The sequence below is a fragment of the Hordeum vulgare genome, chromosome 2H (genome assembly GCF_904849725.1).
Source record: "Hordeum vulgare subsp. vulgare chromosome 2H, MorexV3_pseudomolecules_assembly, whole genome shotgun sequence".
Taxonomy (NCBI): Eukaryota; Viridiplantae; Streptophyta; class Magnoliopsida; order Poales; family Poaceae; genus Hordeum; species Hordeum vulgare.
Genome location: NC_058519.1, coordinates 48,966,759 through 48,990,484, shown reverse-complemented (window position 1 = coordinate 48,990,484; position 23,726 = coordinate 48,966,759). Strand labels below are relative to the sequence as shown.

General features: G+C 48.5%; 2 protein-coding genes across 2 annotated transcripts; one reads left to right on the top strand and one right to left on the bottom strand.

The window, feature by feature from the left end:
- Positions 1–1,477: 1,477 nt before the first annotated feature.
- On the top strand, positions 1,478–6,913 carry LOC123424803 (probable serine/threonine-protein kinase At1g54610). Its single transcript, XM_045108499.1, has 7 exons — positions 1,478–1,997; positions 2,134–2,418; positions 2,525–2,842; positions 3,848–4,075; positions 4,602–4,702; positions 5,929–6,046; positions 6,175–6,913. Exons 1-7 carry the CDS (start codon positions 1,608–1,610, stop codon positions 6,454–6,456), a joined length of 1,722 nt encoding a protein of 573 aa, XP_044964434.1. The 5' UTR covers positions 1,478–1,607; the 3' UTR covers positions 6,457–6,913.
- On the bottom strand, positions 6,722–9,313 carry LOC123425374 (protein GAMETE EXPRESSED 1-like). The gene is made up of 5 exons (XM_045109066.1): positions 8,847–9,313; positions 8,032–8,746; positions 7,520–7,947; positions 7,358–7,437; positions 6,722–7,244 (listed from the first exon to the last, which is right to left on the bottom strand). Exons 1-5 carry the CDS (start codon positions 9,311–9,313, stop codon positions 7,003–7,005), a joined length of 1,932 nt encoding a protein of 643 aa, XP_044965001.1. The 3' UTR covers positions 6,722–7,002.
- Positions 9,314–23,726: the final 14,413 nt, after the last annotated feature.

Here is a 23,726-nt window from a genome sequence, read left to right as displayed (position 1 = left end):
CATATCAAGACTCTCAAATTCATGCTACTACATTTACCATGAATATCCTTTCATAGCGTTCATAAATTACTGTGCGACATAACTTTTTCAAGACTACGCCACTGTCTTAAAAGACTTGCACTTTGGATCCAAGGTAGTACAGCTTGAAATAATCAGATGAGAAAAAAAAACACAAACCAATAATCAATATTGCTACATTTGACCTATTATTAGCATAGTTTTCTTCTTCCTTAACTTCCTACATGGGCTATGGTGGTTTTGTAGGACAGGAATATGACATAGGCACAAAGATACATCTGCAAGAGGAGGAGCAGACCCGTCGTGTCAGAGTCAAAACCGCTTTCCACTCCTTCATCCCACCAGCTCCATTTCATTCCTTCCCTTTTCTTCGCTCGCAGACAGTCAGGCTCAACTATACTACTCTTATGAGCTTGAGGAAGGGGAAAGGGGGGAGGGATAAGGTGGGTTTAAAAAAGGTGTCTTTGAAGAATTTAACATGGATGTGATATCCTTGATCTTTTGATGACAAGCTATCATCACCAAAAGACGTAAATTTACAACGTGTCATGATCTTTACCGCACCAACGTCCATTGTGACATAGTCATTCAGAAAAAAGAAAAGAATGTGGCGGCGTCTCTGGTTCGATGCACACAACCATATAACGATCAGGTCTCAACGCACCATCGTTTTCAATAATAACCCTCTCACGGTCAAAGGTGCGTGTGCAATTATTGTGTATGTTGATGCCTACGACCACGGATGCACATACACATCACACATACCATGAATACCATCTTACCAACGGTTTTAGAAAACCAACACACTGATCACCGATGCAAAGCCTTTTCAAATTTGTGCCGAAAACATCGAACCGATACTACCAGATGCATGATGAACATGCCTTTCGTAACATCAAAATTACTTCTCATCCGAGATATTACACATGTTCGCGCATCGGTCGCTGGTCGACACACCTTTCATAGGATACATCTACATCGCGAAAACGTCCTTTGGATCCCGTGCAGTAAAAACCGAAATCGAAAGAGGAGAAAAAAAGACCTAATCAATATTCCCTCCGTCCGGAAATAATTGTCCTAGAAATGAATGAATCTAGACTTATTTTAGTTATAGATACATTCATTATATTATTTTTTAGGACAAGTATTTCCGAACGGAGGGAGTATATTGCTAAAAATTTATCATTATTATTAATTAAGATGCACTTTCCTCTTCCATATAACTATCCTAGATGGGCAACGGTCCTGTGGTTGGGTCTGTAGGACAGGAACGTGACACGGGCGCAAGGAAACATCCATCCAGAGGGGTACAGGTGCAGGTGCAGGAGCACACCCGTCGCGTCGCGTCCGTCCGTCCGAGTCAAAACCCAAACCCAAACCGGTTGGGTCGGTCTCTCCACTCCTCCATCCCCACCAGCTCCGTTCCGTTCCCCCTCCCCTCCCCCCCTTCCCCTCACTCGCAGGCGCCCCCGACTTTACTACTCCCCACCACCCCCACCCCCACCCCCCACCCCTCGATCCCGGCGCTCCTCCGGCGAGCCCGCCGCATGCGCCGTCGCCGGTGAGGACCCGTCCGTCCGTACGTCCCCATGGGCTGCGTGCACGGCCGCCCCTCCGCCGCCTCCACCCCCAGCCCCGACCTCGCCGCCGCCCGCCGCCGGAACCCCCAGACGAAGCAGGAGGGGGTTCCCTCTGATGCCGTTTCCGCGGCGGCGGCGGCGGGGGAGGGGGAGGGAGGGAAGGCGGCCGAGAAGGACGGGCAGACGGCCGTCGCCGTCGCGGCGCCGGTGAAGCGGGAGCGGCGGTCGCGGTCGTCGCGGCACGGGCCGGCGGAGGTGCGCCTCGGCGGCAGCTTCGCCAACAAGGCCCGCGGGGAGCAGGTCGCCGCCGGCTGGCCCGCCTGGCTCTCCGCCGTCGCCGGCGAGGCCATCAACGGCTGGACCCCGCGCCGCGCCGACACCTTCGAGAAGATCGACAAGGTGCGCCCCACCCCCCTCCAGTCCCCCCCGTGATCCGTGCCGCGCCAGCAGCGCCCCGCCGGAGGAATTTCGTGTTTTTTTTTCTTCTTCTTTTTGGTTTTGGGTTTGACGGGCGAGCCCGGCGGCGGTGTTTCAGATCGGGCAGGGGACGTACAGCAACGTGTACAAGGCGCGGGACTCGCTGAGCGGCAAGATCGTGGCGCTCAAGAAGGTGCGCTTCGACAACCTCGAGCCCGAGAGCGTGCGGTTCATGGCCCGGGAGATCCTCATCCTGCGCCGCCTCGACCACCCCAACGTCATGAAGCTCTACGGCCTCGTCACCTCCCGCATGTCCTGCAGCCTCTACCTCGTCTTCGACTACATGGTCCACGACCTCGCCGGACTCGCCGCCAGCCCCGACATCAAGTTCACTCTGCCACAGGTCAAGATCCCATTCAGCTGGCACAGCCACAGTGTCCAATTATTATCACTTAAAACGTGGTCTGATGTAGCTAGTCGAGTCTGACAGAGGTGTTTGTGCTCCGCAGGTCAAGTGCTATGTGCATCAGTTGCTGTCAGGGTTGGAGCATTGCCACAATCAGGGGGTGCTGCATCGTGACATCAAGGGCTCGAATCTACTCTTGGATGACGACGGTGTGCTGAAGATTGGAGACTTTGGTCTGGCGTCGTTCTTCGACCCGAACCATAAGCAACCGATGACCAGTCGCGTGGTGACGCTGTGGTACCGGCCACCAGAGCTGCTGTTGGGTGCTACGGATTATGGAGTGGGTGTGGACCTGTGGAGCGCCGGATGTATCCTTGCTGAGTTGCTGGCTGGGAAGCCTATTATGCCGGGACGGACCGAGGTTAGCTATGGAACACTTGCTTTTTTTTCACAAATGTCACTAAGGTTGATTCCGTTCAAGTGTGATTTTAGAGCAAGTTCAGATAGAATAAGCACTACTTCCAAATGTTCTTCTTTACCAGGGGCGGACCCAGAGAGAAATTGACCCGGTGTCTCAGTGTGAAACCACACATATTATGTCGTTCTTTATCAGGGTTGGACCCAGAGAAATTGGCCCGGTGTCTCAGTGTAAAACCACACATATTTCCCATCCAAAAATGTGGTGTCACACACTATACTATACACAAAAATTACCGAGAAAACAATCTTGCACGGGTGTCCTGTGCACCCGGGTAGCTGAACCTGGGTACGCCCCTGTTCTTTATTGGTCATCGGGCATAACAGTTTTCCTCGAAATGTACTATTTTGGCAACATAGAACATGGTGGAAGGACAATTTTTATGTTATCACTGCTATAAAAACCAGTGGAGTAGATAATAAAGATTATTCTAGCTCTTACTATACTGTTATAACCTTTACTCTTTTACCGTATATGCCCTTTGGTCCTATAAAAGCTTTCATTTTGGACAAGAATGGAGTTGAAATTTTGGCTACCAGTATCTTTGCAAATATTTACTCCCTCCATTCCTAAATATAAGTCCTTTTAGAGTTTCAATATAAACTACATACGGAGCAAAATGAATGAATGTACACTCTAAATTAAGTCTATATACACCCGTATGTAGTCCATTTTGAAATCTCTAAAAGGTCTTATATTTAGGAACGTAGGCAGTAGACCGGATACTTGAAAATCATACATGTGAATTCGTCTCAGAAAGTTTAGTGGAAACGGTGAAGCATACCTAATCAGTGCCTAATACTTTGTTGCATGTTTGCAGTTCATATCTGTCATGAATACTTCAATTCTATTTGTGTTACACTTTTAAGTGATATAGCAATACTTTAGCCACATATTATTTTAATTGTATATTTACGATGTCTTTTTTAATCATGTCTTCTTTTTCAGGTAGAACAGCTGCATAAAATATTTAAGCTATGTGGATCCCCCGCTGAAGAATATTGGAAAAAATCGAAGCTTCCTCATGCAACCATATTTAAGCCCCAGCAGCCGTACAAAAGACGAATAGCAGAGACATTCAAAGATTTCCCGCAATCAGCACTTCGGCTGATTGAAACACTCCTATCAATTGATCCTGCTGATCGTTTAACAGCAACTGCTGCATTAAATAGTGATGTAAGTTTTCTGAGTATTTACCATTCTTTTCCTATTTGATATAAATTGGTAACAAGAATGAGATTCTCAACTCGTTGGATAAATCGGCACAAGGATGACAAATAAATTAGTTGTGCAATAGACGGAACTTATATGCATTGCGTCAATAAATTAGACTTGCGTCTTTTGTACTCGTTTAAACTTGTAATATTGATATTTGATTAGCTATGCCCTCTTGAAGTAGTTAAATGCAATTCAATGCAATCACATTGAGATCACGGTATCTTGTTCTTCCTCTGCACAGAGTTTCAACTTTTAGGTTCATATAGGTCCAGGAAATTATGCTCGAAATTTTTCATTAGTTTATGATATGATTCTGATATTTAACATGGTATTTCTAAGACTGAACCCAAATTCTAATTTTGCTATATGTAAGAATTTTGCAAACACCTTGGTAGAGGGCTAGTTTTTTTTAATGAAGTATCTACATCGCTACTCCTTGTTACACCGTACTTGGTAACTTACACCTTTTGCACTACCAACACAGTTCTTTAAAACGGAACCTCGTGCTTGTGATCCATCAAGTCTGCCCCAGTACCCACCAAGCAAAGAGATGGATGCAAAACGAAGAGATGAAGAAGCTAGACGGTTTGTCATCCTAACACTCCTTCCATCCCTTAGAAAGTTGTGTTGATTTTCTGTATTTGCGTTTGCCTTGTCTTTGTGGATGCTCTAAAATGTCATTTAAGCTCTTCACAATCTAGAAATGTAAGCATGTAGTGGTATTAGAAAGCATGCACAGTCAAAGTTATACGACATAGATGGGCCATTGAAACAAACTAGCATAGCGCCCGTGCGTTGCTATGGAATCGCAAAAACAATTGCGCTTGCAACAATGTGGAGAAAAAACATTCAATCAAGCAGGCAACACTGCACTTGTGTAACCTCAGTGATCATGGGAGCACCACTGCAAGATTAGCAGCGTCAGAGCCATGGTTGGATTTTGAAATTTGGAAGTTAGGACAATGGAGATTTGGAGGAGTAGCAGTCAAAGCATGGGGATTGGGGGAGCAGACACCTTCCTGGAGAGGAGCCGCTGCAGAAAGAATAATCCTCTGGTGGATTGACTGGCTGGTTCATGCCGCGGAAAATAATAATGTAATGTCATGTACTTATAAAATATTTTTCTATGCAAAACATGAGTGGCACGGTGGTTTGTTGGACCAGAAGGGACCTGGTAGGCCCTGGATGGATGAGGGAGATTGGGATGGAGTTGGGAAGCAAACTCATCGCCACCAGCACCAACTCCAATTTATAAGACAGTAGAGGAACTCCAATTTATGTAAGATTGTAGAGAAAGAGTGCTGAAGAAATTGTTGGAAGTTATAGAGTAGAGTTAGGAATACAGTAATACAGGAGTTTTCTAAAATCTAGTTGTAGTATGAGCCTACTTCTGCAGAATGCTTTGACGAATATGATAACAGGAAAGCGTAGCTTGACAACAGTCTATTTAGCGCAGCAGAATATAAGGAAGAAGAATAGCATTTCATTGATTCAAAAAGTAACTTCGATGGGCTGCTAGGCGAACACTTATTTGTAGTAGTACTAAAAGTAAGTCTTGGCTATCGTGCCAGCTGCCAAGATTCCTGTGTTCCTGGGAACCTGTTGGGAATAATTGCTTTGACATCATCATGAATCATGCTGTCATGCAACAATTTGTCTCACCTTTCTGATGTGTATTTTATGCTTCTTTTTGGAAATAGTTGCAAATATCTTATATTTCTCCACCTCTTGACCTTGTTCATTGGCTGATATAAGCTAAGCTTTTGCACTGTATAAATTGCTAATTGGCTTATTCATTGGATGAAAAACAGTTTAAGGGCTGCTGGTAGCAGACCTAATGGTGATGGAGCTAGGAAGACAAGGACCCGGGATCGGCCTAGGGCTGTTCCAGCACCAGAGGCAAATGCCGAACTTCAAGCAAATATTGACGTATGTCGGTTTATCTTGGTTCCTTACCAGTTACAGTTTCTCATTTATTCATCTGCATGAGCATTTTTTTCCGCTTCTCCTGTCTGCTGTTGCAAATGCTAATCTGGACTCAGTTTTACTCTTTACAGAAAAGAAGGCTAATAACGCATGCAAATGCGAAGAGCAAGAGCGAAAAATTCCCTCCACCACATCAAGATGGTGCACTCGGCTATCCGTTGGGTTGTTCGAATCACATGGAACCTACATTTGAGCCCCCCGATCCGTCTTCGTTCAGCACCGTATTTCCGTACGACAAGACCGCCGTGCCTACTTGGTCTGGACCACTGGTGGACCCTCCTGGGGGCAACCAGAAACGGAAACACAAGTCCGGACGCTCTTCGAAACAACCATCAACTGCCCGTGCTCGGTGATACATTATGTGATATTTGGTGCATAAGAAATTCTTCAATACGGACAATTTACTCGGCAACAGTTCCTGGAAGCTGGGGAGATCTGATTATACGACCAAGGCAAGCAGCGATGAATTTTTTCAACAAGATCCATGAATTCATTCCATGTACGGATTCTTTTCAAACCGCCGTGTATAGATGGGAGAGGGAGCTCAGTTAGTCGAATTCTGTACATTAGGTTGTCCTTTTCATTTCTTACAAGCAGCTATATGTCATGTTAGATTTGTTTGAGTGAGTAATGGAACTTTTTAGGTCTACTTGGCATGCCACTGCAACTTACTGTTAACTCTTACTGCAGTTATATTTCGTGTTAGATCGAATGTTTCTTAAATCTGTTATTTCCCTTTATGACTTCAAGTTGTAGATTCAGACAATTTGGACATTAGTTTATAAAAAAGTTGTTGCATATTGTCCTTCAGTTCTTCAGCAAAATGCTGACATTTTACCAGTTTCAACTTCTGGCAATATTTCTGCATATATATGTTCTACTCCGTACCCGCGAGCCCGTCACCTTGGTGTAATACGCGCCCGAAGGTTGTATCTCCTTGCTGCGACCGATGCCGAGAGCGAATTCTCGCCGACTTCTTCCTGGAAACCGTGGTCCTTCCTGCAGATCTCATCTTCACGGAACGCGAAGTCCGGGTCGATTTCGCTGTCGACGTCGTCCTGCAGCTCATCGAAGACCCACGAGTAGTCGCTGAGGCTACCTTCATCATCACTGCCTGTGCCCCATGGACACATCTTGTCTCCTGGACCAGAGGATGATGATAAGAAGATCAGATAAGCTCACCGGCGGTACCAGCATTACGGTTCAAAATTCAAACAGCAGTTGGCGGGCAAGGGACGGCGGATGAAAGCTCACCGGCGGCGGAGTTGTCTTCGATCGCCCGGACTTTCTCCACCAGCGTCTGGAGCAGCACGTGGTTCAGCACCTCGTAATCCCTGCAGCAAAAAAATGGGCGATCAGATAAGAAGACTACCACCAAATGAGATGTGTCTGGACAGTGTCGAGTCTCGACTGTACTTGAAGGCGAAGATGGCGTGGAGGATCTGGGCGGCGGCGACGGCGAGGAAGGCCGACCGGAGCAGCAGCACCTTGGACACGATCCAGAACGGCTTGGTGAGGTCGTCGTCGGCGCCGAGCCTGATGAGCGCGACCTCCACCACGAGCGTGATGCACAGACCTGATTTGATCACACATGAAAAAAATGAAGCAATGGAGTGAAGAAAATGGCGATATGAGGCAGAGGATGAGGATGTGTTACCGAAGTAGAGCTGGCCTCTGATGGCGAAGGTCTGCTTGGCGCTGGTGAGGACGTAGAGGAGGAAGACGACGCAGCAGTAGAAGAAGAAGGCCTTGATGAAGCGGGACTCCACCAGGATGGCGTTGTGGAGCACGTAGAGCTTGTCCAGCGCCGCGAAGATGTTGGCCTGCTTCGCGCTGAACTCCTCCTGCGCCGCGAGCGGTCGAGCTTGGGATCAATGGCGGCTCATCACGTCTCGGAAACCAGAGCAGTTAAGGGAGAAGAGGACCACCTGCGCCTGGAGGATCGACTCCGAGTTGTGCATGAGGTGGTCGTGGGCGCGCCGGAGCTGCTCCTGCCGGGACAGCAGCTCCTCCTGCTGCTGCCGCCCGAAGCGCGCCAGCCTCTGCACCGCCTCCCTGCTCTCCTCGAGCGCCTGCGCCAGGAACCCGTGGAGCTCCCCGAGCGCCCGCGTCGCGTTCGCCTGCCCTTCCAGCAGCTCCCTCTGGTTCTCCAGCGACCTGCCGGCGACGCTCCCGATCTCCTCCGCGGTGCGCTGCAGGGCCTCCATCCGCGCCGCCATGGCGTCGCCGACGGCCCTGACCTCCCGCTCGATGCCGGCCGCCTCCTCCTTCAGCCTCCCCATCTCCTCGCCGAGCCTCGCGTACTCCTCCTCCACCCGCGCCATGCCGGCGTCGATCCGGCCCCGCATCTCCTCCTGCCCTTCCCTGAGCCCCGCCTGCGCCGCCGCGATCTGCCGGGACTGCTCGGCTATGGCCGCCGACCGCTCCAGCACGTCGCCGATCCGGGATTTGATGTTGTTGGTCGCGGCGGCCAGGTGCTCGGTCTGCGACACGACCGACGACATGGAGCCGTGGAGCTTGCTCGACTCCTGGATGATCTGGTTCGACCTCTCCTCGATCGCCGACAGCTTCTCGCTCGCCGCCGCCGCCGACCGTGTCAGGTCGTTCACCAGCCGCTCCGTGCTCTGCTTGAACGCCTCCGCCCTGCACGCACGGTTCACAGTTCAGCCATGAAGAACCCATCCTTCATTTCATCGGAGCAAGAAGACCAAGACGATCATGGTGGATGGATCGCGTTGCGTACTGGAGCTGGTGGCAGAGGGTGTTGGTCTCGAGGAAGAACTCGAGGAAGACCTTCTCCTCGTGCTCGGAGAGGCGCTTGCGGCAGTGCACCATGCGCGAGCGCTCGTCGCAGGGCGGCAGCGGCGGGCGGCCGGAGTCCTCCTGGTAGCAGGCGCTGAGGCGCCACGCGAGCCTGGCCTGGCGCTCCTTGTCGGACATGATGTGGGCGCAGCTGGCGAAGAGGCCGCGGTACGCCTCGCCCCAGCAGGAGGCCGGGCCGGCGATCCTGCGCCGCGCGCCCTCCAGCAGCTCCACGCCCCTCGGGCCGCCGCCGCCTTCTTCCATCGAGAAGTCGATCACCGTCCTGCCGCCGCCGCCGTCCGGCAGCGTCGGCGCGGCGACGGACTGGCTCGTGGGTTTAGGCGAGGAGAAGATGCCCCATGCAGTGGCTGCGGGGCACAGCGACGGCGATAGGATCACCAACGCCATGGCAGCAAGAAGAAGAGGCCCTCTGCTCCTCCTCATCTTGAAATCCTATTGCCAGTGTGTTGGATTGGATGCAACTCTGAATGATTCTTGGAGTGCGATGTTCAGGCCTGCATGTGCACTGCGAATGTGGTGAAGATTGTTGTTTTGATGGATGCAAAACAAAGCATACGCGTTGTAATTAAACGGAGCTGCATTTGCATAGACCAAATCAGGCAAGTTTTGAAGCCTGGTCATTATCATGATCCCGTTCCGTCCAAGCTGTGAATTATGTTAGCAGTGACATGGATGCATGCCTGCACCGAAAAACACAGGACAGGACTGCAATCTATCTAGCCACAGCTCACAATCTGGCAGCAGCAGCAGGAACTGATTGTGATGTTCGTCCATTGGAACATCGAAAGATGTAAATCTTCCTCGGCCTAGTGAACCCTGAAGTTAAACAGTACTACCAGCAAAACCCTGAAGATGTAAACCATGCACCGGCAAGTTAAACAGATTCTTTTTAGTTTGGTTAACAGTGGAATTTCGTTTGGATCGACTTTGAATCTGCCGCGGTGCCCTAGGTCCGGCCTCCTCCTTCTTCTTCTTCTCCGGCGGCAGCGGTGCCTCTCTCTGTCCGTCCGATCAGAGGCGGCGGTGGCCAAGCATGATTTACGGCGCCGTTTCACGGTTCCTGGCTCCTCCTCTGCATCACGATCATGCAAGGAAGCAAGAAACAGAGCAGAAACGTACGGGACAGAAACCAGTTATTACAGGCATCCGGCACGTACGTAGGTACGAACTGCGGCGGCGGTGGCGGCGGTTCCGGCTCCTGTCCTGCCCAAGATCCCTGAGATGAAAGTGGACGGCGGAGCGGAACGGAGCAGGAAGAAGGAGGCGAAGGGAAAACAGATGATGGGGAGCCCCGGGCCGAATTTATAGATGCGCAGAGGCAGAGGGATGTCGGTTCAGCGTCTTCGTTTCGTTGGCGCCAAGGAAGGAAGGTGAGCCGGTTTGGGAGATCCATTAATCGCACCACCGCGTTCTACAATCTACATGTCGGTAAGCCCGGTAAGGGCATCTTTAATGATTGTAAAATAGTTGTTGGTAATTTTGACACATCAGATTTTTGATGTTGTGTCATGTAATAAATGAGGAAAGAGAATAAGGTTGTATGTAAATTAACCAATACTTTTGCACAAGCTTCAATGTAGAACAAGAAAGCACAGGGAACAATATCAATAGTTCATCATAGATAGTGGTTGTCCCCTACGCACGCAGCTAGGGTTTACCTCCTCCTAGACGATCGCGATCGTCCCGGAGTTTTGCCCTTCACGTCGTTGGCGGGCTAGGTTCGGGGATCCCCCACGGACTACTCTCCCTCCCTCTGACGGATGTCGTCTCCCTCGGATGCTCACTCCGCCGCGAGCGGTGGCGGCGCGGCGGCCGGTAACCCTGACCTTGGCGATTTCTTCGATCAGTTAGACCTTAACGACGAGGACTTCGATGATGTCGAGATTGATGTGGATGATCCAGAGATCAATGGAAGTGTCAGATGGCTTGCCCTAGCTAGGGTTCACACGGAGAAAAATTTCAGTCAATCAGTGTTCTACAAGGATATGCGTGCGGCTTGGAACCCAGCGCAGAGTGTGAGATTCAAACCAGTTGGTCCAAATCGGTTCGTCGTCCAGGCGTCTTGCCTGGGAGATTGGGAACGCATGATGATGCAGGGACCTTGGCTGTTTCGCAACATGGCTGTGTTGATGTGTCCATACGATGGGTTTAGTAAAAACAGATGAGATCGAAATTGTCCATATGCCGATTTGGCTTAAGATCTATAAATTGCCAGATGCATACTGCAAGCAGTCGGTAGTGGAAAAAATGCTGAAAGATACTGGGGAAATTTTGGATATGCGTTTGAATGGGAACAACCGTGGGGATTATATCAGGGTGCGAGTGAAGCATGATATTCAACGTCCTCTGACAAAGTTTGTGAGCATAGTTCGTGCTAAGGAACGGCAAGTTTACCTTGTGAGATACGAAAAGCTAGCAAGATTCTGCAAGGTATGCGGCCTCATTGGACATGTGTTTAAGGAATGTGGCCTTGGTATACATGATGAGAAGAAAATGAAATACGGAGATTGGCTGTATGTAGACGGACCTAATCAGGGAAGGATGGTAAATCAGCCACCCAAGACAGACATGGCTGCTCGCCCTAGCGCGAGGCAGGAAGCTCCACATGTTACAGAAGGAAAGAGTAATGCGAGGCAAGGTGATATGGACCCTGCACTTGCGGATACTGCTTCTAGTCTAGAGAAGCCAGCAGGCATGGGGATGGAATTAGATAAGGACCCAAGGAAGAGACTAAATATGGATGATGCTGTTGTAAACTCAGGCCACCCAAACAAATCAAGCCTATTGGCAATTACGGATGGGAGTGGTGCTGATCAGAGAGAAGAGAACTCCCCTACAAGTAGCACTAGCAGCAAACGTGCAAAATTGGGAAAGGAAAGTGGAAACCACGAGATATCGGCGGCCTCCCTCGAGGAGGACTGCTGGGGGGTGGGGAACCGCCAGACAGTTCGGGAGGTGTTGGCCCTCGTCAAAGCCAATGACCCCAAGCTAGTCTTCTTAAGCGAGACTAGACAAGATGTGGATAAAGTGGAAAAGCTCAAGTGGAGGTTAGGGTTAAAAGGATTTCATGGTGTTAGTAGTAATGGTAAAAGTGGAGGTTTGGCTCTTTTCTGGGATGAGTCACTGTCTGTGACAATACTTGATTCTTGCTGTCGGTATGTTGATGCCCGTATTGAGGATGTTGGAGGAGGTACCTCATGGAGAGGGACTTTTGTCTATGGAGAGCCAAGAGTTGAGAACAGGCAAATCATGTGGGATCATCTAGCTCGTCTTAGAGCAGTCTCACAGGAACCTTGGCTTGTCTGTGGGGATTATAACGAAGCCTTGTGGCAACATGAGCATCTCTCGCGTTCTCTGCGATCAGAGACGCAGATGTCAGCCTTTAGGGACTGTCTGCTACTTTGTGAGCTCATGGATTTGGGTTTTGCAGGTATTCCTTACACATATAACAACGGGCAGGATGGTGATCGCAATGTTCAAGTTAGGCTAGACCGTGCTTGTGCGGATGATAACTGGAAGGACCTGTTCCCAGCAACGAGGGTGTTGCACCTTGCATCGCCCTGTTCAGATCACTGCCCCCTACTAATCCAATTGGGGGATGTTCAATACGTTCGTAAGAAAGGAAATATACCGCGGTACGAAATCATGTGGGAGCGCCATCAAGGCCTCCCGGACGTGGTAGCTACTGCATGGTCAAAGCACAAGCCGAGTGGAGGGCTCGGGTCAGTGGCTGCGTCGTTGAAACAGGTTATGAAGGAGTTGAAATATTGGAGCAGAAACAACTTTGGTAATGTCTTGAAAGAAATAGAAGAGCTAAGGAATCAACTAGCTGCATTACAACTAGCTGGGGCTGATCGGTCCCATATCCGGAATAAGATGAATCAGCTAGACGAACTTCTATACAGAGAAGAAATGATGTGGTTGCAGCGTTCGCGTATTACGTGGCTAAAAGAAGGTGAACGTAACACGAAATACTTGCATCGTAGAGCAACCTGGAGGGCGAGAAGGAATCATATTCAACGTCTGAAAAAGATGGATGGATCTTGGTGCTTTGTACCTTCAGATATGGAGCGGATGGCGCAGTCATACTTCAAGGAAATTTATACCAAGGACCCTACTCTTGATCCTTCGGGCGTCTTGGAATGTATCCAACAGCGAGTTACAACAGAAATGAATGATGCTCTCGGTTTGCCTTTTTCTGACAAAGAGATTTCCGATGCGCTTTTCCAAATAGGGCCTTTAAAGGCTCCAGGGGTGGATGGATTTCCGGCTCGCTTCTATCAGCGAAACTGGGATGTTCTTAAGGCCGATATCATTGCGGCAATTCAAGAGTTTTTTGTCACAGGTATAATGCCGGATGGGGTGAATGATACGTCGGTGGTTTTAATACCGAAAATACCACATCCTCGTGAACTAAAGGATTTCCGTCCTATCAGTCTTTGCAAAGTGGTATATAAAATCGTGTCTAAATGCATGGTGAACAGGTTGCGGCCTCTTCTTGCAGAACTTATCTCGGAAAATCAGAGTGCATTCATTCCTGGCAGGCTTATTACGGATAACTCGATTATTGCTTTCGAATGTATCCACCATATACAATCTGTTAAGGAAAATTCACCGGCTCTGTGTGCTTACAAGCTTGACCTCTCGAAGGCATATGACTGAGTAGACTGGGATTTTCTTGAGAGGGCCCTGCTCAAATGGGGTTTCTCCCAGCTCTGGGTCTCTCGCGTTATGGCGTGTGTATCCTCTGTCCATTATTCAGTGAAGTTCAATGGTAAGCTACTGGAATCCTTTACCCCGTCCCGGGGTCTCCGGCAAGGTGATCCGTTATCCCCGTTTCTGTTCCTATTTGTTGCGGATGCTCTATCAAGGTTGATCAATAAATCTATGACAGAGGATGGGCTGAAAGGGGTGAAAATTTGTAGAGGTGCACCGGAAATATCCCACCTTTTATTCACGGATGATTCGCTCTTGTTTTTTCAAGCTTCTGAACAACAGGCAAATTTGGTTAAAGGTTTGTTGAACACTTATGCGGTGGCTACGGGCCAACTAATAAATCCATCAAAGTGCTCCATCCTTTCTTCAGATCACTGCTCGCCCACAGTTGCTAATAATGTGAAGAGTGTACTGGAGATTACACAGGAGGTATTCGAGCCTAAGTATCTAGGCGTCCCTGTGCCGGAGGGAAGAATGCATAAGGGAAGGTTTGAAACCCTCCAGGAGAGATTAAGGAAGAGATTAATCGACTGGAGTGAGCAATATTTGTCATCAGGTAACAAGGAGATTTTAATCAAATCAGTTGCTCAGGCTATACCAGCTTATGTTATGAGTGTCTTCAAGCTCCCGACGTTGCTTTGTGATGAGTTAACTCGCATGATGCGACAGTACTGGTGGGGAGTTGAAAGGGGGAAGCGTAAAATGGCATGGCTGAGTTGGGACAAAATGCGTTTACCCAAATCTATGGGAGGAATGGGATTCAGAGATATGCGGGCTTTTAATCAAGCCCTACTCGCAAAACAAGCATGGCGCCTTCTGGATACGCCAGACAGTTTATGTGCTAGGCTTCTCAAGGCGAAATACTTCCCGGCTGGTAATTTACTGGATTCGACGTTCTCTAGCAATGGTTCTGCAGTGTGGAAAGGGATCGTTTATGGCCTTGATCTTCTGAAGAAGGGGGTTATTTGGAAAGTGGGGGATGGGGCGCTCATACGTACTTGGAGAGACCCTTGGATCCCAAGAGCAACCTCGTTCTGCCCTATTACTCCTAAGCGCACATCCCGGCTGAACCGTGTGTCCGAGTTCTTGGATGAAAACGGTGCATGGCAGATGGATCGATTGCGAGAGAACTTCTGGCCTATGGATATCGATCATATTGTGAAAATAAGAACGTCTCCACGGTAGCGCTGTGATTTCGTTTCGTGGTTCCCAGAGAAGAATGGACAATTCTCGGTCAAGAGCGCCTACAGACTTGCCACATATGATCATAACATGGCGTTTGCGGAGGGAGCTTCATGTTCAGCACCAAGTGGAGTGAGGTCAAGTTGGAATGCTGTGTGGAAATATTTAGTACCCCAGAAGATGAAAATCACAGCTTGGAAGGTAGTTGTCGGCGCCCTTCCAACTGCGCAATGCAAGAAGTTCAGACATATTTCCACGCACTCCACCTGTCCCTTATGTGGCGTGGAAGAGGAGAGCTCCTTTCACGCGCTGGTTACTTGCACAAACGCGCGTCTAATCTGGCTGCATATGAGGACTAGATGGCCTCTACCCCCTGATGAGCTTCTAATGGACAGTGGAAAGGAATGGTTACTACAAGTGCTGATAAACTGTTCTGATGTGGTAAGGGACATGGTGATTATGGTAGTTTGGCGGATTTGGCAACTGCGTACAGATCAATCACATGGCAAGGTAATTCCACCAACGGCTGTCACGGTGGAGTTCCTCGACAGCTACTACAGGTCCATCAAACTAGCTGGCCGTTTTAACACGGAGGAAATAATCAAAGGAAAAATGCCAATATGTGCCGATGATTCAGTTCAGAGACATAAAGTGAAACCCCCGTCTATGCCATGGCATGCGCCCCAGCCGGGCTACGCTGCCCTTTCCGTCGATGGGTCCTTCCTGGACTCCGATGGGTCAGCTGCTGCTGGCATGATACTCCGCGATCATACATGCAAGATTATATTTTCAGCGTACCGTTATATCTTTCATTGCAATGACCTGTTGGAAGCAGAGATACACGCCCTCATGCAAGGGATGGCGCTGGCTATACAAAATACTTCTCTTCCGGTGGTCGTTCAATCTGATTCTGCTGAAGCTCTCTCAGTCCTGTCTAATAATGGCCTGGTGAAGTCAGCTTATGGGCAGTTGGTTCTTGAGATTAGGGAGTTGATGAGTACCAGGGAGTTTTTACCCCAGAAAATTCACCGTAGTCAAAATTGTGTTGCAGATCGTTTGGCCGCGTACAGCCGATCCGAGAGAACCACAACTGTGTGGTTACAGTCGGCTCCACCTTGTATTGAGGATTTGTGGCCTCTTGATTGTAACACTATAACATTGCAATAAAAACTCCCTTTGCCCCGCAAAAAAAAAGAAAGCATAGGGCAAACTAGGTACAACCCATTGGAGTAGTTGTATGTTAAAGTGTTTGTTGATGACATGTCATATTTTACCAACAAGCTAACCAACAAACTGTTGGAGATGTCCTAAGAACCTCTCTAGCATACCCCGTATAAGAGCATCTCTAGTACACCCCTTAAAAGTATCAAACCCGTAAAACAATCGTTAAAATACAGGTTGGGGTGGAAAACACCGACAGACCATTCGTGACCGCGTTCGACCCGTAACTTTTTTTGCGGGGTGCGGAAAAATGCCCATCCCAACCCGCGAAAACGCAGGTTCTCCCCCCATTCGTCGGTGCCCTGTATATATCTAGAAACGGTTGGTTGGTGGAACATTTCATCCGTACTTTCCCCCCACCCATCGCCGTCGGCCGCCGCCTTCGATTCCGGCCACACCAGCCACCGGGATCACGCCGGTGGGCCGCCGCAGGCCCTAGATTGACCTTCCCCATGCCCTCGTGCCTCGGCTCACCGAAAATCTACAGATCGGCGGTTGTTTTGTCGTGATCACCGGATTTGGCTTCTGCGGCCATCGGCGGCTATGCCACAACCATGGATTGGTCGGGGAACACCTGGCACAGCCCCGACAAAGCTCCAACGCCGCATGCATGTATTGGTTCATCCTCTAGTCGACGACATCGGTTTGCCGACAAGGACTCTTCCGGTCATCGTCCGGGCTTGGTGGTCGTGAAGTGGCTCGCCGGCTTACCGATGCCGCTCATACAGTGCGACGACTGCCTAGAAACAATGTTGCGGCTCACATCAAATACACTTCAACACCTCGGATGGGTATTCTTCAAATGCAAAAACGACGGGGTATGCTCTTCTTCCTCTTCGGCTTTGTCAACTTATTTGGTTAAATTACAGTAGCTTATTGAGGTCTTCATCTGTGTAGGAAGGTGGATACTCATTTTGATATTGGAAAGAATAATACATCGTTCTATTTGTAGAAAGAAACTTAATAGATGTTCATGCACTCCTTAGTATAATTGAGTCTAACAATGCAGCTGCATGTGCAATTACAAAAGAAGTTAGAGGGGAAGCAACGTATAAGTCTTTAGAATCAAAGCCAAAGAATGAAGAATGCAAGTTTAAGAACCCCTAGATCAACAATGAATGCATGGAGAAGATGTTGATCCAACTAGTGGGAGCAATTATGGAAGTTGGATATCTTCTAAAATGTCTAATTGTGGTTCTTCTTTTCTTTGGTCTTGCTGTTGTAGCAAAGATTTGGTGAATTATGATGTATCCAATGCCTTTGAAGAAATTAAAGAAACAACTAAATGTGTTTTCATGCGCGAAAATGTAATGAAAATGACAGATTATGCGGACCGGCATGGGTGACGGTTGAGCACACCCCGCAAAACGGACCCGTATAAAAGGTCCGTTTTGCGGGGTCTGCTCAGCCGCCGCCCACGCCGGCCCACAAAAGCGTTTTTCTGCGACCTGCAAACGAATTTTACGGGACGACTTTATATGGGTCTGCTAGAGATGCTCTAATCGACGGAACTGTAAAATTCCGATGACTATACGGGTTTGGGTTGTTTTTCTGCCAGAGCAGATACTGTAAACGCGACCCGACCCGTAAAACTTTTGCGGTGGCCCGTAAACACGACCGCTATATCTGCGGGTTTGACCGCTGGATGCGGGTCGAAACCCTATGCCTCCACCGCCGCGAAAAGTTCCCTTACCTAACCGTCGACGCCTCCAATCCGCCATCGCGCGCCTCCATTCCGCCACATAGCTGCTCCATCCCACCGCCCTTGATGGCCAACTCCGGTAGCCATAGGAACGACGATCCCGAGAGGGCTCGTTGCGTCAGATCCGATGCCGCCCGGAAGCGCGTCGTCCGCCGGTTCACGTAGTGGGGCCTAACACCACCGTCGTCACTCCTCCGTCGCGAGATAGAGGAGTACGACCGCGCGCGCGGACGCCTCTTCTCTCGCAGCTCCTCTAAGGCGTCGAGCTTGCGCTTGCGCTCCTCCTCCCCCGGGGAAGAGAGAGCTCGAGGAGCTCCCGCCGTTGAAGATGGAGCCAGAAGTCGAGGCGGTGCTGGAGCGGCATGCCGGGGCCATCGTCGGATCGGAGGATTTCCTCCCCCCGGCGGAGGCGGATAGCCTTCTGTAGAGTGCGCGGGAGGCGGAAGAGAACCAGCAGTGCCACTGGAGGGAGGAGGAGATCGACACCGTGCTCTACGAGCAGGGTGTCGCGTCGGCCCTCGGCTTCGGCCAGAAGGTGGAGGAGTGGCGCCGCGAAGCGACTGCGAAGGAGCGCATCTACGTCGAGCTCTCCTTCAACGAGGACGACGACTGAGCGATTGTGCATATACTACCGCACGAGCTCGACTCACGTGAGCTTAATTTTGTGTAGTGCGATAGGATAGCTAGTAGCTCCGGTGAGTTCAGGTGAGCTCGACTAGGTTGGCTTTACCTCTGCCCCCTCTAGTAAGTGATGCAGTCTGAATGTAGTTCGTATAATCGTGTTCTATGTACAGCTCTGAATGACTATGGTTCCAATTTCGCCCGCGAATGTTCTTTTTCAAATTATGCATTTTGATTACACAGGATCTGTTCTGCAGCGCAATATTTCGCCCCGCAAAACCCCACTTCGTCAAACTGTAAAACGCGTTTGTAGGTCGCGATTTTACAGTGTGTGCTAGAGATGCTCTAAGAGCATCTACCGCCGCACTCCAAGATCTTGCAATTCTGATAAATAAAACTTGGTTTTCCCTAAGAAAAGTCATGGACATGTTCGGATACGTCCGTGGATGTATGCGGACCATCCCTCATATGCCGTATCAGGCAGACGTATATTTTAAATCCGGACTCTCAAATATATGCATGTCTATCATACACGTTAATATCACACGTAAATAATAAATATTGGCCGCGAAAAAGCGTAGTTCTTATATAAAATTTATTTTAAGTGAACAACTCAAGCATTAACTCTTTGATTTTTATTGTGGGTCCACGTATGCTCCACAAGATCATTGAATAGTTGTGCGTGTTGGGGAACGTTGCATGAAAAACAAAAAATTTCCTACGCACACGAAGACCTATCATGGTGATGTTTATCTACGAGAGGGAGATTGGATCCACATACCCTTGTAGATCGCTAAGCGAAAGCGTTAATAAACGTGGTTGATGTAGTGGTACGTCTTCATGATCCATCCCACGAAACATCCCACGAACCATCTCGCGATCCGTCCCACGATCCGTTCCGATCAAGTGCCGAATGGACGGCACCTCAGCGTCCCACACACGTACAACTCGATGATGATCTCCGCCTTCTTGATCCAGCAAGAGAGACGGGGAAGTAGATGATTTCTCCGGCAGCGTGACGGCGCGCCGGTGATGGTGATGATCTATTCGTGCTGTCGTGCAGGGCTCTGCCCGTGCTCCGCAAAAAACCAATCTAGAGGAAGAACTACGATCTAGAGAAGAGGGCAACACGTGGCAAAGTAGTGTCTCAAAAGCCCTAAACCTCTAGTATATATAGGAGGAGGGGGGAGGCAGCCTTGGCGCGCCAAGGAAGGCCTACTTGGGTCGGCCGAAGTGGGGAAGGGAGGAGTCCTCCTCCAATCCCACTTGGATTAGGACTCCTTCCTTATTTTCCCACCTCTTTTGGATTTTCCACTTTTTCCTCATGGGCTTTCATTGGATGACTTTGTCAGCCCATTATACCTTATTGCGCATCCAATAAAACCACGTGGACCCCTTGGGGCGTGGTGGGCCCACCCAGTGGCCCCCGGAACCCATTCGTCACTCCCGGTACAGTGCCGACAATGCCCGAAAACCTTCTGGAATCCAAACACCAACTTCCTATATCTCAATCTTCGTTTCCGGGCCATTCCACAACTCCTCATGACGTGCGGGATCTTATCTGGGACTCCGAACAAAACTTCGGTCACCAACACATATAACTCAACTATATTGAAACGTCACTGAAAGTGCGTTATATCGACTAGAGGGGGGGGGGTGAATAGGAGATTTTTAGAATTTCGTCACTCAGGAAATTCCTTTTGAGGAAATTGCTCACTGATGACTAACTTACAGCGGAAACAGTAAAGGATCAGACGTGCAAATGTTCACACCAGCAGTATTTCAGAGTGAAGAATGTGAAAACAGATTGCACAGTAAGCAGGGCATGCAGAATACAGATGATGATTAACTATTGTGAAGAATTTGGGGTTGAGGAAATTCAGAGAAAGTCTTCAGCAAATTCTTTAAACAGTCACAGTGAAAGTCATCAACACATAATACAGAGAAAGTAATGAGTTGAGGAATTAGAACCCGATTCTCAGAGAAGACAGTCGTTGATGACCCAGTTCCAACTGCTGTGATAGTTTTACATCTGGTTTGGAGCGGCTTGGTATTGAAACCAAAGGACACCCAGTCCCGGGACACACAGTCCCTACCGTATTCTCCTTGAGCTAAGGACACACAGTCCTCGCCCAACACTCGTGGTAAGTCTTCAGGGCAGACTTCCAAACCCTCACAAACTTGGTCACTCGACGATCCACAATGAACTGCTGGAACGTTCTAGACCATGACGCCTAACCGTCTGGAGGATGCACAGTCCTCAAAGGTAAATGGCTTCAGTCCCACACAGGAACAACTTCTTCAGTGATGCTCAATCACTAGGTTTGGTTTGTGGTTTCGGTGGGTGGTGTATTTCCTCACTGATGAATTACTCTCGAAGGCTCTGAGGAATTGGGTTGCTCTTATGACAAGTGTCAGTTTCTAACGGAGCAGCCAACCAGCTAGTGGTTGTGGGGGGTGGCTATTTATAGCTTGGGAGCATCCCGACATGATTTGACACTAATGCCCTTAAATAATATGACCGTTGGAGTGGATAAGACCAGTGACTTGGCGTGGTTATCGAAACGGTCGGGACCCTCAACTGTGAGAGTCCTCATGTCACTCATATTCCTCACTTGAGGCTTTTGGTAGGATTAGGCTTGGGTTGAGCATCATGAGGAAATCCATTCCATAGTGTTACTTTGACCCCCTTTAACAGTACGGTGTTCCTATTCATCAAATGCGAAGAAAGTAAAACAGAAAACGTAAAACTTCACGCTTCAATTTCTTCAGAATGATTTTCTTCAGGAACCACCAGTCTTCTCAATATCAGTATCTTCATGAGGAATATCAATTTCATCACAGCTTTCTCGCGATTCATTTCTTCAGCTTCAGACCAATTTCTTCAACTGAAGACATATATTTTTAGGGGTCGATATTCTTCAAATATCTCAAACTCCTCAATGACTTATAGATCCTGTGTATACTCATAAACACATTAGATACTTAACTTATAAGTCTTCAAACCACCAAAATCACTAAGGGGCACTAGATGCACTTACAATCTCCCCCTTTTTGGTGGTTGATGACAATTTGGTTAAGTCTTCAATAGGGATCAAAAATATGAAGTGTAAATACTCATTTGAGGAATTTGAAAACAAGATTCAGAGAGACTCCCCCTGAAGATGTGCATACCTTGAGGATTTTGCTTTTATAGAAGATGCACATTGATGATTTATATCATGGCGATCTCCCCCTGAGTCTTGTAAATCATGCATACATATAACAAATCATATGAAGAAAATGAAGATGCATGATGGCAAATGGTATCTGACGAATTCCAGCATGCGTGCATTAAAACTTTGAGGAATAAGCATGCGAAGAAAAACGTTCAAAAGCGTCAGAGTACCATCGGGCTTAAGTTACAACTCATTACATAAAAACTTCAAAAGAGCCAAGAGTTTGTAACTTAAATATAGTTCATAAGCCCCAAAAATATCCCGCTTGAAGACTAACTCTCGAGTTTCTCCCCCTTTGTCATCAAGTGGCAAAAAAGGGACAAACTGAGGACTAACGCCCGTGAAGACTTCATTTCTTGGCGGTCGATGAAGAGCCATGACGCTTCTTGGGGGTAGTCTTCTTCCTTGGGCCGGTTGCTATGTCGAGTTGTTCCTCATCACATTCTGCGGTGCGGAATGAAGAAAAGGAGCTGTCTTCAAGGTCTGGCACTGGAATGGGCCTGAACTTCCTCTTGGGAGGCCACGACCAGTCAAAGTCCCGCTCAAAGTCCGTTTCTTCAAGCTCAGTCTGAGTCTTCAGATGTGCAAGTGTAGCCGAGGTGCGATCAAAAACCTCATGCAGATAGTGATGATTAGTCTTCACATAGTTCTGAGTTTAAGTGAGGGTTTTCACAATGGCACCAAACTGACGTTTGACCCATTTGTGGTTGCGATCCACCTTATGGTGAAGACTGAGGAGGAGCTCTTTGGTGTTCAGCACGCGAGGAGGAACTGGGCTTGCTGGACGAGTCTCAGTATCGTCCCATGAAGAATATGCTTCTGGCTCTTTGAACTGGCCATCAAGGGGCCTGGTGCCTGCTTCAATCACAGATTTTCCTTTTCCTTCGATGGGCTCGAAAGTCTTCTTGTTGACCCGGATAGGAGGCATATAACCCATGTGGTTTTGTAAATCAGCATGGAAGTGTTGGAAATATGCCCTAGAGGCAATAATAAATTAGTTATTATTATATTTCTTAGTTCATGATAATCGTTTATTATCCATGCTATAATTGTATTGAATGGAAACACAATACTTGTGTGGATACATAGACAAAACACTGTCTCTAGTAAGCCTCTAGTTGACTAGCTCATTGATCAAAGATGGTTAAGGTTTCCTGGCCATAGGCAAGTGTTGTCACTTGATAACGGGATCACATCATTAGGAGAATCATGTGATGGACTAGACCCAAACTAATAGACGTAGCATGTTGATCGTGTCATTTTGTTGCTACTGTTTTCTGCGTGTCAAGTATTTGTTCCTATGACCATGAGATCATATAACTCACGGACACCGGAGGAATGCTTTGTGTGTATCAAACGTCGCAACGTAATCGGGTGACTATAAAGATGCTCTACAGGTATCTCCGAAGGTGTTCGTTGAGTTAGTATGGATCAAGACTGGGATTTGTCACTCCGTATGACGGAGAGGTATCTCGGGGCCCACTCGCTAATACAACATCACACACAAGCCTTGCAAGCAATGTGACTTAGTGGAAGTTGTGGGATCTTGTATTATAGAACGAGTAAAGAGACTTGCCGGTAAACGAGATTGAAATAGGTATGCGGATACTGACGATCGAATCTCGGGCAAGTAACATACCGAAGGACAAAGGGAATGACATACGAGATTATATGAATCCTTGGCACTGAGGTTCAAACGATAAGATCTTCGTAGAATATGTAGGATCCAATATGGGCATCCAGGTCCCGCTATTGGATATTGACCGAGGAGTCTCTCGGGTCATGTCTACATAGTTCTCGAACCCGCAGGGTCTGCACACTTAAGGTTCGACATTGTTTTATGCGTATTTGAGTTATATGGTTGGTTACCGAATGTTGTTCGGAGTCCCGGATGAGATCACGGACATCACGAGGGTTTCCGGAATGGTACGGAAACGAAGATTGATATATAGGATGACCTCATTTGGTTACCGGAAGGTTTTCGTGCATTACCGGAAAAGTTTCGGGCTCATCGGTAGTGTACTGGGAGTGCCGGGAGGGGTGCCGGGGACCATCAGGAGGGGTGTCACGCCCCAAGGGGTCTCATGGGCTATGGGAAGAGATAAACCAGCCCCTAGTGGGCTGGAATAAGTTTGAGAAG